The sequence below is a fragment of the Erythrolamprus reginae genome, chromosome 2 (genome assembly GCF_031021105.1).
Source record: "Erythrolamprus reginae isolate rEryReg1 chromosome 2, rEryReg1.hap1, whole genome shotgun sequence".
Classification (NCBI taxonomy): Eukaryota; Metazoa; Chordata; class Lepidosauria; order Squamata; family Dipsadidae; genus Erythrolamprus; species Erythrolamprus reginae.
The window spans coordinates 45,781,745-45,798,172 of NC_091951.1; the positions used below are offsets into that span (position 1 = coordinate 45,781,745).

A 16,428-nucleotide genomic window follows, 5' to 3' on the forward strand; every position below is an offset into this window, starting at 1 on the left:
TCTTCTATGTTTCTATGTAAAAATAAGTCTAATAATTTAAATATTCTACAGACATTTATAGTTATTGACTTACCTCCTTGCATCGAGTTCAGCAGAAAATTAAAATCTGTATCTCTCTTCCAGCAATTTGCCTCCTTGCAGCTAGTTTCACTTTCAGTTTAACAGGTGGCCCAGCCTCAAATCAGCTGAGGGTCGGGAAGCTCATAATGAGTTGCTTGGCTTAACAGGCTCTGTGCAGTTTGCTGCAAGGGAGGTAAATTGCTGGGAGGCAGAGGCCAAAGGTGTGGGTGTGGGACTACATTTGTTGTATAAGATGCACCTAGGTTTTCACTCTCTTTTGTGAGTAAAAAGGTGCATCTTATATTCCAAGAAATACAGTAATTCCATTCAAATATTGTCCATCTTCTATCAGGTAGTAGCATGTCTCATGGTGAAGGACGAAAAGAGTTGTGCTCCTTCAGTCACTTCTCTTCTTTCCTGCCTTTTCCTACAGACAGAAGTACTGCCAAAGATTTAGAAGTTTTCCACTTGATTCTTTGAGTTCCCTGAACATAAGCAGAATTTATCATTTAATGTTCCTTATCCAGAGAATTCTGTTCCTTAGCTTTAATTTTCTTAGCTTAAAACAATTGTGTAGGTCTCAACTTCCTTCATTCAGGTTCTTGTTTCTGGGCCCCTCAAAACAAAGAATTATTGCTTGAAAATATATGCAGACAGTCCTCAGGTTAAGAATGGGCTCCAATCCTAACTCTCTTTCAGATTTGTATGTAAGTTGGAACTTGTAAATATGCAGTGTCATTTACTTAAAACGGTGGACAATGTTCTCCTTCCTCGCGCCAACAAATTACTCAATGTTTCCATGAACCACTGAAAACAGGCTGCATATTAAATATGCATGGCTACAGCAGTCCGTGAAAACATTGTGTAGCTTCAGCAGTTCATTGGCTTAAGGAAGAACAGCGCCATCCACCATTTTTAACAACAGGCAGCCTGTCCAAGTCAGTAGGTAAGTATTAAGTAGGAGTTGATTTTCTTAACCCAGGAAGTATCCGAACCATAGAAGCCTTGGCCAAATTCACAAGATTGAAATCACAAAATTGCATTGCTCATCTTAGCCTGAAAACGGAATCAATCCTATTTCTTGAATGTGACCTCGTATACGTCATTTTCCTCTTTCTTCTTAGACGTTCTTCCTATTTCTGGCTCTGCAACGCCTTGGATGTGTACTGCCCAGTGCAGTGGGAATACGGACGGCTCAATCTCGTTTACACGGTGGTCTCGAAACGTAAAATCATCCGCCTGGTTGAGGCAGGGGCTGTCAGGTGAGGGGGCAGGTTTGATCACGTGTGTGTGGTGTGTGGTGTGGACCGAGTTCAGCAGAATTAAGAAGGTTCAGTTTTTAAATATATTGCTGATGTTGGCATTGCAGGGACTGGGATGACCCAAGACTTTTTACTTTGACTGCTCTTCGCCGCCGAGGCTTTCCAGCAGAGGCGATCAATAACTTCTGTGCAAAGGTAAAGGTCCTATGTTCAGCCAGTGGTCAGGGATGTTAACACAGAGTGTGGAGTGGGGTGGGGTGGGATGGAATGGAATGGAATGGAATGGAATAGAATAGTTGTCGAAGCGTAGAACTCATTACCGGATTCCATAGTGTCATCCCCAAACCCCCAACACTTTACCCTTAGATTATATACGGTTGACCACCCCAGATTCCTAAAAGGTCAGTAAGGGGCGAGTACAAGTGCACTAGAGTGCCTTCCGTCCCCTGTCCTATTGCTCTCCTATATCTCCTATACCTTTCTTCTATTCCTATATCTCTTCTTCTATTCTTTCATTGATATGTTCTATTACTATACCTTCTTTTCTATTCTTTCTTAGATATATTTTACTATGAGTATCTCCTCTATAACCTTCATCATGTATTTTACTATGTGTGTGTGTGTATATATATATATGTTTTCATAGATTTTCACGGGTACAGGTATGACTGTCTTGGTATATTCGGGTTTCTTCCCATGTAGGATTTAGAAATTTCTGGCGACGTTTCGATGAGGTCTCACTCGTCATCTTCAGGCTGGTGCTTCTGTCCTTGTTCTAGGGTGAAAACAGAACACATATATAAAAGAATAATCATGGAAGCCATAGAGATAGAAAAACACCCCCTCTGTATGAATAAACGTGATGACACGTCCCGCCTACCAGAAATTTGGAAACCAGCCCTAAACAAAAAAACATATCATAATCATCACCATGTCAATTCTTCAACTAAATGTGATTCCACCAACCAATCAAATCATTAAAACATCCGATCTATTTGCTGCATTCAAACCAAATCTCCACCCCCACCACTATTTATAAGGAACAAATGGCAGTTGCAAACAAACTATATTTACATCAGCACGAAGCTTACAACTTCAGCCTGATGATGGTGAATATGATTTCACCGAAACGTCGCATAGACATGCAAAATATTACACGGGGCAAAACCCGAACTCAGAACAATCTACATATATATATACCCACTAAAACCCTCATTGTGCATTGGACAAAATAAATGAATAGAATAGAATAGAATAGAATGCTTATTTATTAGTAATATTTATATTACACTTTCAAACTATGGCCAGCATAGACAGTGATACTAGGTTAGGAACAATTGGCTCCTAGAAAGAGGAAGGGAGGGAAAGAGACCCTGCTTTAGGATTAATACAATTGAAAGTTACTAAGCAACCCCAAGGGGCACTTTTTCTTTCTTTCTTTCTCTGTCCCACTTCAGTCATTAGCTTCAGTCATAAATTTTGACTCTCCGGACACTGAATTACATTCTCGGGAGTTTACTTTGGCAGACAAATATGATACGATATGTTATAATACAATACGACACAACACGACATGGACAGATTAGTTGCTTTATTGCGGAGAAAATAAAAGCCATATCTACTTTCAAATTCTCCCACCTAAAGAACTTGGAAATCAGACTGTTTCGAAATACGTCTGCTTCCATGACTAAGTCATAGGCCTTTTTCCTCTCGCCCGTTTTAAAACTATGGAAATTTGGCCGTGCTCTTTCCAGCTTGAAATCGGGGAACATCTCCTTTGGAATTATAAAAACAATTCTGTCTGGCCTAAGAAACACTGTCTCTCTCCTCATCAGCTTCAATCCTTAAACCCTCTTTCCCAATTGTCCTGAAGTGAGGGCAAGGGGGTTACTCCACATCAAGACCATGACCAGTACATGTGGCAAATATATTTGTTTGTTTGTTTGTTTATTTTGTCCAATACACAATGAGGGTTTTAGTAGATGTATACTGTATATATAAACACATAGTAAAATACATGATGAAGGTTATAGAGGAGATACTCATAGTAAAATATATCTGTGAAAGAATAGAAAAGAAGATATAGTAATAGAACATATCAATGAAAGAATAGCAGAAGAGATATAGGAATAGAAGAAAGGTATAGGAGATGTAGGAGAGCAATAGGACAGGGGACGGAAGGCACTCAAGTGCACTTGTACTCGCCCCTTACTGACCTCTTAGGAATCTCTTTCAAGCTGCTTGTTGGTACATTTCCTGAAGGTAACATAATACTTGTCAGCGTTCCAAATAACACCTGAAAAATAAATCAGAGTCCAAACCTTGGCCTTCTTCCAAGTTCCAATTTATTAACAGAGCCATGTTGATTACAAACTGTAGTCATCCTGATACTAATTTTTTCTACAGTTCTCCACCCAGGCTAAGGTTCATCCCTTTCCCCGCACACACAAGTTCATCAGATGGACCACTCCGGTTCTCTCGATGTTCACCATCCTCCCCTGTACTTCCAGCTGGTGCTGAACCAAGGATGACCTTAAATCCCTAGAAAGAATGTGTTGTGTCTATTAGCTTTCTCTCTCATGCAACCACCTCTCCCCAATTCCCACAGTACTTTTCTATTTGTGGCAGGCCAAAGTCTCTAACTCAAAATGATGGCTTTGGACTGACAATACCCATAATCTTTGTTGCTTGACTCTGTATTCCCCTGATAGGTGGGTGTAACAGTTGCCCAGTGCACCACGGAGCCTCATATGCTGGAAGCTTGTGTACGGGAAGTGCTGAATGAACAGGCGCCTCGTGTCATGGCTGTCCTGGAACCACTACGGGTGACCATCACTAATTTTCCAGGCCCACACAAAGTAAGTCTGAGTGATCCAATGGGGCGGGCTTTCACACCATCCCTTCCCCTCCCACTTTCCCTTCGTTCAGCCGGTTAAGAACCAGGAGGGGGCGCTGTTTCTTCCCCACCAGCGCTTGCATCAACTGCGGGGAAAATGTACAGAGTAGAGTCCAGAGGAGCGTAGAGGAAGCACTGGTGGAGAAGAAATGGCCAGCGCCTCCGGGCAGCCTCCGCTGTCTTTCACCCCCACCCCGCCTCCTCCACCTGCCCCCGAACAAGGATCAGAATGCCGTCGGTAATAAGGCAAAAGGAATGAGTTTTGGGATGGGTTGCACGCATTATTCGCTTTTACATTGATTCCTATGGGAAACATTGTTTCATCTTACGAACTTTTCTACTTACCAACCTCGTCACGGAACGAATTAAGTTCGTAAAACGAGGTATCACTGTAGTGTTTTCTTTAGAAATAGCACAGTCAATAGAACAATAATATTACAAGCCTGTCTTTGTCTTACATATCAGATAGACATTGCAGCTTACAAATACGTGAACTAACACAGAGCTTACTAAATCAGTCACAGTGAATCGGCAGAAAGAACAGAGAGCAGAGAGAGAGAATCATGCTTTCTGGCTCCCTCTTGTGGCAATTTGCAATGCTACTTCTTAAAGCTATAGTATTTCAATACAAAGAAATATTCATTGTTAGCTTGTTTATATACAGTATTGCAAACCCAACTGTTTTGTACATAGTACTAACAGGGTGGACAAAAGAAAATATGGGCCATCTATTCTGCTCATCACTTGGGGGTGGAGGTGGGGGGTGGAGGTTTCCCTCATGGCTATGGAACCCACCCCAGTGTGCTTCTGTCTTCCTTAATTTAGACCTTAACCAACCAACTTTTCTACTTACAAACCTCGTCATGGAACGAATTAAGTTCGTAAGACGTGGTATCACTGTAGTGTTTTCTTTAGAAATAGCACAGTCAATACAATAATAATATTACAAGCCTGTCTTTGTCTTACATATCAGATATACATTACAGCTTTCAAATACATGAACAAACACAGAGCTTACTACATCAGTCACAGTGAATCGGCAGAAAGAACAGAGAGCAGAGAGAGAGAATCATGCTTTCTGGCTCCCTCTTGTGGCGATTTGCAACACTACTTCTTAAAGCTATAGTATTTCAATACAAAGAAATATTCATTGTTAGCTTGTTCATATATTGCAAACCCAACTGTTTTGTACACAGTACTAACAGGGTGGACAAAAGAAAAGATGGGCCATCTATCCTGCTCATCACTTGGGGGTGGAGGTGGGGGTCGGGGGTTTCCCTCATGGCTATGGAACCCACCCCAGTGTGCTTCTGTCTTCCTTAATCTAGACCATCCGTGTGCCCAATTTCCCTGCTGACGAGACCAAAGGCTTCCATGAAGTCCCATTCCAGCCAGTCCTCTATATTGAGCAAAGTGACTTCCGAGAGGTGAGCCCAATAGAAAGACACTTACGGAAGAGGGGGGTGTTTGTTTTTTAACGTAGAATTAGGAACTTTTGCCATATGGCAAAATGGAAGGCATGTTCACCGGCTCAGCACCTATTACTTGGCTAGAAGTTGGATTGGAGCAGTGGCTTACTTTGGTCCTGCCCAATTCCGTATCTTGTCCACTTCTACTTTAGAGGAATGGTTCTCGACGTGCCACCTGAAAGCTTTAAAAAAAGAAGAAGAAGCGATTTGCCGGTATTTTAAGTAATGATCATTCACAGCTTATCTCTAGCCTCTGATGTCCTTTCCTGCAGGCATGCTTGGAGCTCCTTTTTTTTTTTTTAATATATTTTTATTGGTTTTGCACATTGAAATTTACATAAAACAAACATAAAATGGTGCACAGTGCATGTGCCCATCACCCGACTGACAATCCTACCACCACCAATTGCGGGGGCTTCAAATATTTACTAATTTATATTCTTTTATTTCCTTAGCTCTACTTTGCATTTGTTTATTATTGAAAGAGTGATTGGAGTTTATTCTTCACATTTTCGTCACAAATTCTACTCAGCATATAATCTTTCACCTTATTCCATCGTACCATCAGCTTCTCCAATTTATTTTCGTCAAAATTGTTTAATCTTATTTCCATGATTTCAAAATGAATATGATCCACCATGTACCAGTACCAATTCTGTAATGTCCATTTTTTAGACTCTTTCCAACCTAATGCTGCAGTTTTTATTTCTTTGAAGTCTTAATTCTCTTTGTTTAACTAATATCGCTATTTCTTTTGTAATTATCCACTTAATATTTAACATTTTATTTATTTCATTCTGCACTTCCTTCCAAAATTTCTGAACTTCAACACACTCCCAGAACATATGCATAAAGATTCCTTTCTTTTGGCAACCATGCCAACAATTACCTTTCCCTTTCCTCTGGAAGTGTGAACCTTGTGCTGGTGTATATGGCATGCTTGGAGCTCCTAAGGCAGTGATGGCAAACCTATGGCATGGTGCCACAGGTGGCACGCGGAGCCATATCTGCTGGCATGTGAGCTGTTGCCCTAGCTCAGCTCCAATGTGCATGTGTGTGCCTGCTAGCTGAATTTTGGCTCACACAGAGGCTCTAGGAGGGCGCTTTTGGCTTCCAGAGAGCCTCTGGGGGGATGGAGAAGGGCGTTTTTACCCTTCCCCAGCTCTAGGGAAGCCTTTGGAGCCTGAGGAGGGTCAAACACGAGTCTACTGGGCCCACCAGAAGTTGGGAAACAGGCTCTTTCTGGCCTCCAGGGGATGGGGGAAGCAGTTTTCGCCCTCCCCAGGCATTGAAACATAGAAACATAGAAGACTGACGGCAGAAAAAGACCTCATGGTCCATCTAGTCTGCCCTTATACTATTTTCTGTATTTTATCTTAGGATGGATATATGTTTATCCCAGGCATGTTTAAATTCAGTTACTGTGGATTTATCTACCACGTCTGCTGGAAGTTTGTTCCAAGGATCTACTACTCTTTCAGTAAAGTAATATTTTTTCATGTTGCTTTTGATCTTTCCCCCAACTAACTTCAGATTGTGTCCCCTTGTTCTTGTGTTCACTTTCCTATTAAAAACACTTCCCTCCTGGACTTTATTTAAATGTTTCGATCATGTCCCCCCTTTTCCTTCTGTCCTCCAGACTATACAGATTGAGTTCATTAAGTCTTTCCTGATAAGTTTTATGCTTAAGACCTTCCACCATTCTTGTAGCCTGTCTTTCAACCCGTTCAATTTTGTCAATATCTTTTTGTAGGTGAGGTCTCCGGAACTGAACACAGTATTCCAAATGTGATCTCACCAGCGCTCTATATAGCGGGATCATAATCTCCCTCTTCCTGCTTGTTATACCTCTAGCTATGCAGCCAAGCATCCTACTTGCTTTCCCTACCGCCTGTCTGCACTGTTCACCCATTTTGAGACTGTCAGAAATCACTACCCCTAAATCCTTCTCTTCTGACATTTTTGCTAACACAAAACTGCCAATACAATACTCAGATTGAGGATTCCTTTTCCCCAAGTGCATTATTATTTTACATTTGGAAACATTTAACTGCAGTTTCCATTGCTTTGACCATTTATCTAGTAAAGCTAAATCATTTACCATATTACAGACGCCTCCAGGAATATCAACCCTATTGCACACTTTAGAGTCATTGGCAAAATTGAATTATGGGTGTGGGCACTCACACATGTGCAATAACTACACCTGCACGCTATTTTGGCACCCGAGAGAAAAAAGGCTTGCCCTCACTGTCTTAAGGACTCAAAGGAGAGAGGACTCATCTGTGTGTTTTCTGTTTACAACACTGTTTAAGCAGCAGAGCGTCAAAGGAATTTCAACTGGCACTCGGCTGAATAGAGGCACTGCTTCCCACATAACCACAGACGCAGTTTTTGTATGAAGAACATGAGTAGAATTTCATTTTGATCTCAGAAGTCTGAAAGGGTGTGCCAGGAGTTGGATGCTTGGAGAAGGCAGGGGACAGTATTAGCACGCAAAGTCCCTTCTGCACCCTGAAGAACGTCTAGAAAGTCATTTATCTGCTGTTTGCAATCCCTTTTGTTGTTGTTCCTTGTTTGATATTGTATGTAGTTTGCGCATTACCTGGATAAGAGCCATGCCTGCACTGCGGATTAATTCATTTCTCCTTGATGAAACGTTGGCTCTTATGATTTGCAGTGTACTTTTGTTCTGGCCCTGGCGGTTTCCGTTTTCAGATATTTGAAAGAGACTCGTGATTTTATTTATGATGACAGAACAGTGAGATTATATCGGAGAGTTGGAAGAGTTGCGTTGCTTCCTGCTTGAGAACAAGATTTCAGATCTAGAGTATCATCTGTTGTTGTGAAGCTCCAACACTGGAAGTTTTAAAGAAGATGTTGGATATTCATCTGTCTGATGTAGTGCAGGGTTTCCTGCCTAAGCAGGGGGTTGGACTAGAAGACCTCCAAGGTCCCTTCCAACTCTGTTATTCTATTTCTATCAACAGATGGTTCTTCTGCCTGGTTTAAACCTCCGTGGAAATCTATTCTGTTATCTAGAATAGAATAGAATAGAATTTTAGAATAGAATGGAATTTTATTTTATTTATTTTATTTTATTTTATTTTATTTTTTATTATTTAATTTAATTTGTTATTTTATTGGCCAAGTGTGATTGGACACACAAGGAATTTGTCTTGGTGCATATGCTCTCACTGTACATAAAAGAAAAAGATACATTTGTCAAGAATCATGTGGAACAACACTTAATGATTGTCATAGGGGTCAAATAAGCAATAAAGAAACTATCAATATTAATAAAAACCTTAGGATACAAGCAACAAGTTGCAGTCATGCAGTCCTAAGTGGGAGGAAAAGGATGATAGGAATGATGAGAAAAACTAATAGAAATAGAAATGCAGATTTAGTAAAAAGTCTGACAGTATTGAGGGAATTATTTGTTTAGTAGAGTGATGGCGTTCAGGGAAAAACGGTTCTTGTGTCTAAGTGCTCTGACTCAATTTATTCTCACATTTATGAACTGGATTTGCCTTTTAGTGAGAAGTATGCATATAACCGCAACAGAAACGCCTGCTGAATATGACCCAAATGTACTGTAGGTCCTTTGGGTTTTCTTCACTCAAAGTCATACTAGACCAGGTGTGTCATACTCAAGGCCCATGGGCCAGATCCAGCCTGCAGGGTGCCCATGGGCTACCCTGTAAACAGCAAAGGACCAGCCCATGGTGCCTCTGACAGCAAAAATTGAGCTTGGGGGGTCCCGAGCTCTGTTTTTGCTGACAGAAGGTTGCAGCCGAAAACGGAGATTGGGAACCTGTTTTCACTGTCAAATGCTTAATAAGGTGGCCCCTCCCCAACACAAGTGATGTAAATCTGACCCCACCCCTGCTCCCCCAGCCACCACCGAGATCAAACACAACCGTGATGTTAAGCAAGTTGAATGCTTGGCTGCATAGCTAGAGGTATAACAAGCAGGAAGAGGGAGATGGTGATGCCGCTGTATAGAGTGCTGGTGAGACCACATTTAGAATACTATGTTCAGTTCTGGAGACCTCACCTACAAAAAGATATTGATAAAATTGAACGGGTCCAAAGATGGGCTACAAAAATGGTGGCAGGTCTTAAGCATAAAACGTATCAGGAAAGACTTCATGACCTCAATCTGTATAGCCTGGAGGACAGAAGGCAAAGGGGGGACATGATCGAAACATTTAAATATGTTAAAGGGTTAAATAAGGTTCAGGAGAGAAGTGTTTTTAATAGGAAAGTGAATACAAGAACAAGGGGGCACAATCTGAAGTTAGTTGGGGGAAAGATCAGAAGCAATGTGAAAAAATATTATTTTACTGAAAGAGTAGTAGATGCTTGGAACAAACTTCCAGCAGACGTGGTTGGTAAATCCACAGTCACTGAATTTAAACATGCCTGGCAGTGTTCCCTCTAATTTTGGGGGGGGGGGGGGTGGAAAAGTATAGTGTCTGAGCGGCAGTCCCTTTGGGACTGGGCATCACAGAAATATTAAATAAATAAATAAACAAATAAACAAACAAACAAAAAACCCACCCTGTTTTGCCTCAGAGAATTTCAAAATAAAATACTGTACTGTGTGTCCATAACAGTGAGCTCATAATAGCGCAACTCTATCAATATCAAAATGCCACTTAAATAGTTGAGCTAGTTTCAAACTAGATTTTGATTTTCTTTCTTTCTTCTTACTCCCATTCTTTTTCTTTCTCTTTTCCTTCCTCTCTTTTTTCTATCTGTTTCTCTCTCTTCCTCTCTCTCTCCTTCCCTCTCACTCTTTCCCTCTCGGCTTCTGGGCAGGTTTGGAAAACTCTGAGTTGATGATGATTTTTAAGTGAGCGATTGCTCACTACTCAGCTTAGAGGGAACTATGATGCCTGGGATAAACATATATATCCATCCTAAGATAAAATACAGGGAATAGTATAAGGGCAGACTAGATGGACCATGAGGTCTTTTTCTGCCGTCAATCTTCTATGTTTCTATGTGGTCCTCAGTGAAATCAAGTTTGACACCCCTGTGCTAGACTGTTAATGAGTTGCAGAATAAATTGGATTCTTACATCCTCTTATTTTAAAAGTGGCTTGGCACCCACTTTATGGATGTGACTTTAGTATAAAAACATATTTAAAAAGAGGCTTGCTTCCCCCATTTCTCATTCCATTTTAGGCCTCTTTCTTTGGAAAACCTTTTCCCCATTCTTTCTAACTTTCAAAAAAAAAAATGATATAGCAACAGCAATAGCATTTAGACTTATATACCGCTTCATTGTGCTTTTACAGCCCTCTCTAAGCGGTTTACAGAATCGGCATATTGCCCCCAAAAAACTGCGTCCTCATCCTCCCCCCCCCCCCCTTTGAAGGATGGACGGCTGAGTCAACCTTGAGCCAGTGGTGAGATTTGAACTACTGAACTACAGCTAGCAGTTAGCAGAAGAAGCCTGCAGTGCTGCACTCTAACCACTGTGTATCTGTTTACCTTTGAAACTGAAGGCAATTGCATGCTGTATTAGCTGGAGTACAGACTTGTGTACAGTAAGTTCTTAATCACTGCTGAGGGGCCATCCAGCTATTTTGCCACCTTATTAACCATATTCACTTCCCTCAGATGCTAGCAGAAATCAGAACTTTTCTGGATTTCCAAGATGGGGGAAGTTCTGAGCGGAGACAATATTGACTTTTTCAAAGCATTGGAAGTGTTGATTGGTTGAACAGGTTAAAACTGCCTTCTGGGTAATTGAGGTGAACTGGGAGGGTTTGTTCTGGCCCAAGGATCTTTATTTATTTTTATTTATTCATTCATTTGTCCAATACACAAATACATAAGAAGAAAAATAGACATGTAGTAATATATATAAGGGTAAAGTGAACTTAGAGGAGGGGATATATGAAAGGAAGAGAATATATATGATAAGTGAAAGAAAGGAAAGACAATTGGACAGGGGACGAAAGGCACACCAGTGCACTTATGTACGCCCCTTACTGGCCTCTTAGGAACCTGGAGAGGTCAATCGTGGAGAGTCTAAGGGAGAAATGTTGGGGGTTAGGGGTTGACACAATTGAGTCCGGTAATGAGTTCCACGCTTCGATAACTCGATTGTGGAAATCATATTTTTTACAGTCAAGTTTGGAGCGGTTCGTATTAAGTTTGAATCTGTTGCGTGCTCTTGTGTTGTTGCGGTTGAAGCTGAAGTAGTCATTGACCGGTAGGACATTGTAGCATATGATCTTGTGGGCAATACTCAAATCGTGTTTTAGGCGCCGTAGTTCTAATCTTCATTTGATCCCTGTTGATATTAATATTTCCTCTCTGACAGGTTCCAGATAAAGGCTACAAGCGGTTAGCACTGGGTCAGCCAGTGGGTTTGAGGCACGCTGGCTATGTCATTGCTGTTCAGAATATCATTAAGGTGAGTAGAGGCCACAGCATCTTATAAGAGACCACCAGTTCCATTTCTTTAGACTGGGACATAATGGTTAGTTTTTAAACCATTTTAGCCATTTAATGGATCAGAGGGTGTATATCCATGTGAATTGCATAAACTGAGCCATAAACAATCCACGTGAACTGCATAAACTGCCTAACGTGTGGGTTTCTGGATGTTTAGATACCTTTTACAGGTAATTCTTGACTTATGACCGATCGTTTAATTTAACTTACGACCTTTTTCCCATCCCTACCCTGAGGGTCACATGATTCCATCTCAGCTGCTGAATAACTAGCCTGCATTTATGGCCATTCGCAACATCCTGCTGGGACATGATCACACTTTACAATGTTTTTTTGCTGAAAACCAGCATTTACTCCCAGTTTTTGGTAAAAAAAACCCACCTCATAATGAATAATTAATTCACTTAATGACTATTGCGGTCACTTAATGACCACAGGCTAACTTAACCATGGTGATAGGTGTAACGATTACCACAATAAAGATCATTAAATTGGGTTGGTCAATTTATGACTTCCGTCAGTTAGGACCATAGAGGACAAGGCTGTTGTTTGTCTTATTTTATTATTTTATTATTATTTTATTTTATTTATTTTTTTATTTTTTATTTTATTTTTTATTTTTTATTTATTTTATTTTATTATTATTATTATTTTATTATTTTATTATTTTTTTATTATTTTATTTATTTTTTTTATTTTTTATTTTTTTATTTTTTTATTTTTATTTTATTATTATTATTATTTTATTTATTTTATTTTATTATTATTTTTTTATTTATTTAATTTATTTTTTTTTATTTTTTTTTTATTTTTTTTATTTTTTTTATTTTATTTTATAGTCCTTAAGTAAATCACCATGACATTAAGTGAATCATGCAGTTGTTAAGAAAATCCAGCTCCCCAATAGGTGATTTTTGTCAGAAATTGGCAAAAAAAGAAGGGTGTAAATGGTTCCTCACCTCTGCCACACTGAGCTCTGCTTGTTTTTACTCCGATTCAGAAGTTACATTTCTTGACATTATACAGCCGTATATCTATTGTTTGGCATTCTCCTTGCTGTCATATTTCATTCACTATTTGGCAAAAGTCATTACAGGTAGTCCTCAACTTACAGCTTACAACCATTCATTTTAACAATGGTTCAAAGGTATTATGACTGGGAAAAAGTGACCCAAGGCCTGAACTCATATTTACAACTGTTACACCATCCCCATAGTCATACAACTGTATTTTGGGCACTTGACAACCAGCTCATATTTACAATTGGTTGCAGGGTCCTGAGATCACATGATCACCATTCCCCGTTTATGACTTGTAACTTCTTTTTTTTTAAAGAGATATTTTTATTTGATTTTTTTAAAGAGATATTTTTATTGATTTTATAATAATATAAACACACACACAACCTATAACAGGTGCTCAGTGATTAGTGCTTGCCACCAGACAACATTTGTATCCTTCTACCAAAATGGAGGCATATTTTGTATATACCATTTTAACTCAAGCGCAATATATCTATTTACATATTATAAAGTGATTCTAATTTATTCCATGTAGCTTGGTCTCAAATTCTACTGACCATATATCCTCTTACCTTGCCCCATCGTCCCATCAGTTCCCGCAGATCAGTTTCATTGGCCGAATTTTTTTTTATTTATCTATTTATTTATCTATCTATCTATCTATCTATCTATCTATCTATCTATCTATCTATCTATCTATCTATCTATCTATTTATTGGATTTGTATGCCGCCCCTCTCCTCTTATCCATAATCTCAAATTGAATATGATCCACCATATACCAATATCCATGACTTCTAACTTCAACTCCCAGGATTCCTGACCCAGCATGGCTCACATAGGAATTCTGGGAGTTGAAGTCCATAAGTCATAAAAGGGCCATCATTTTCCCCCCACCTCCCCCCCACCCCCCACAACACACCTGGCGCAGGGGAAGAAGTGAGATTGTGAAGCCTGGGACGGAAACAAAGAATATCACAACTTCCATGTTTATGCCCAGGATACCAATGGACAGGTCAAAGAGGTAGAAGTGACTTGCACAAAGTCAGAGGCAGCAGAGAAGCCCAAAGCCTTCATCCACTGGGTGTCAGATCCTCTTGTGTGTGAAGTCCGCCAGTATGAACAGCTGTGAGTATTACAGGAGAGGGTTGTTATTGGGGGCGGAGGGGGAAGACGTCATAGTAAATTCCAGCCTCCTCCTTGTGGTGTGGAAATTCTATCTGGATTCTGCCCTTGAAGATTCTAATGACATAGGAGCTGACTTTTCTCTCTCTCAATTCAGCTCTTTCTCTTTCCCAAGTTAACTACATATATTGCCCGGTTGTTCCCCAGAAGTTTAGGATTGTCACATTCCAGAGACAGTCACTTAGAAGTCTCTCTTCTTTAAATATATACATACATACATACATACATACATACATATGTCACATGTTTTTTTGCTGAATTTGAAAATTAAGGGAGACTAGGATAGATCTATTTTGGCCTCATCAGCTAGCCATACCCACTGGGACTTGAACCTGCAACCTTTGCCTTGTAAGGCAGAGAATTGTCCTCTAGGCCAGTGATTTTCAACCTTTTTTGAGCTGCGGCACATTTTTTACATTTACGAAACTCTGGGGCACATTGAGGGGGGGGGTGGCTAAAAAAAGTTTAGACCAAAAAATTATCTCTCTCTCTTCCTCCCTTTCACTCTATTTCTCTCTCCCTCCCTCTTTCTCTCCCTCCCTCTTTCTTTCTCTCTCTTTCCATCCCTCTTTCTTTCTCTTCCTTCCTTCCTCTGTTTTTTGCTGTCTTTCTCTCTCCCTCCCTCCCTCTATGTCTTTCTCTCTCTCTCCTTCCCTCCCTCTCTTTCTCTCTTTCTCTCTCTCTTTCTTTTTCTTGTTCTCTTTCTCTCTCTCTTGCTTTCTTTCTCTCTCTCTCTTGCTTTCTTTCTCTCTTTCTTCCTTTCTCTCTCTGAGCTTCGCGGCACACCTGACCATGTCTCGCGGCACAGTAGTGTGCCACGGCACACTGGTTGAAAAACACTGCTCTAGGCTACAGTATCCAATCCCTTCAGCTCTGCACAAGGGAAGGGTTACATATTTTGTGTCGAATCACCCTGGTATATTGTGTGTGTGTATAATTACCCTGTAATTACCGCCCGTAATTACAGGGTAATTAGTCCAGGAAGACACACACCACACGATAAAAGGAAAACCCAAAGGTTTTTATAAACAGAAAAACAGAAACAGCTCCCTTTTTAAATGTCAAAGGGATTTTCTGGTACACACAAGGCACAGGTTAAATGCAATCTAATTGCTCACCCAATAACTAGGAAATTGAGTCCAATTCTAAAGTCCAGAACAGCACAAAAACCACGATCTTGATGAAACAATGAATCAGATAAACTGCCATGAGGCTAAAACACCAGGCTGCGCTTTTATCTGTAGCACTAATTACAGCAGCCCCATCCAACCACAGGTGGCCTCATTTTCTCTTGTAATAATCCTTCAGTTGTTGTCTCCTATGCATCACTCTACGCATGCGTGGATGTGTCATTAATTCTTGTTCAGAATCCAGGGATGGTACAGATGATTGATCTCCTCCTGGGCTGTCTGCTAAACTCCCCTCTTCCCTATCACTCACGCTTCCTTGGAGGCTTCGTCGGCAGATTCCATCGGTAACAAAACAGGCCTGCGGCATGTGGATGTTTCCCCCACATCCACCTGCACATTCCTTGGGGCAGGAGCTGGGCCAGAGCTAACCACAACAATATATATAGTTTATTTTTATTTATTTGTGTATTATTTTGGAGTATAAGACGCACCTTAGTTTTGGGGGAGGAAAATAGCGTAAAAAAAACCTGCCTACCAGGTATTCATTTGGCTAGCAACCTTCGCCTGGTCAGCTTCAGCACATTATTTTAATCCCTGAAAAAAATATTTTTTGGAGGGAGTAGCAATGAAAACAAGCCTGCAAAAATGTAGGGCTGGAAAAAAAGTCTTTGGAGAGAGTAGGAATGAATACAAGCCTGCAAGCCGGGAAGATAGATAGCATCTCATTAGGGCTGAAAAAACCTTTTTCAGAGGGAGTAGTAATGAAAACAAGCCTGCAAGCTGGATAGATTGTTAGCACCTCATTAGGGCTGCAGGGAAAAAAGCTTTGAAAAAGCTACATTGAGTATAAGATGCCCCCAAATTTTCAGCCTCTTTTAGGGGGGGAAAAGGTGTGTTTTATACTCTGAAAAATACGGTATTTATTATT

The 16,428-nt window shown here is 40.3% G+C and overlaps 1 protein-coding gene across 1 annotated transcript in view; it reads left to right on the forward strand.

Moving 5' to 3' along the window:
• Positions 1 to 16,428, forward strand: part of QARS1 (glutaminyl-tRNA synthetase 1) — a 53,942-nt gene that overhangs the window by 29,298 nt on the left and 8,216 nt on the right. The window contains exons 16-21 of the mRNA XM_070738071.1: positions 1,185 to 1,322; positions 1,430 to 1,517; positions 4,034 to 4,180; positions 5,547 to 5,645; positions 12,031 to 12,123; positions 14,186 to 14,313. Coding sequence (XP_070594172.1) covers positions 1,185 to 1,322; positions 1,430 to 1,517; positions 4,034 to 4,180; positions 5,547 to 5,645; positions 12,031 to 12,123; positions 14,186 to 14,313 — 693 coding nt within the window. The remainder of the gene's footprint in view (positions 1 to 1,184; positions 1,323 to 1,429; positions 1,518 to 4,033; positions 4,181 to 5,546; positions 5,646 to 12,030; positions 12,124 to 14,185; positions 14,314 to 16,428) is intronic.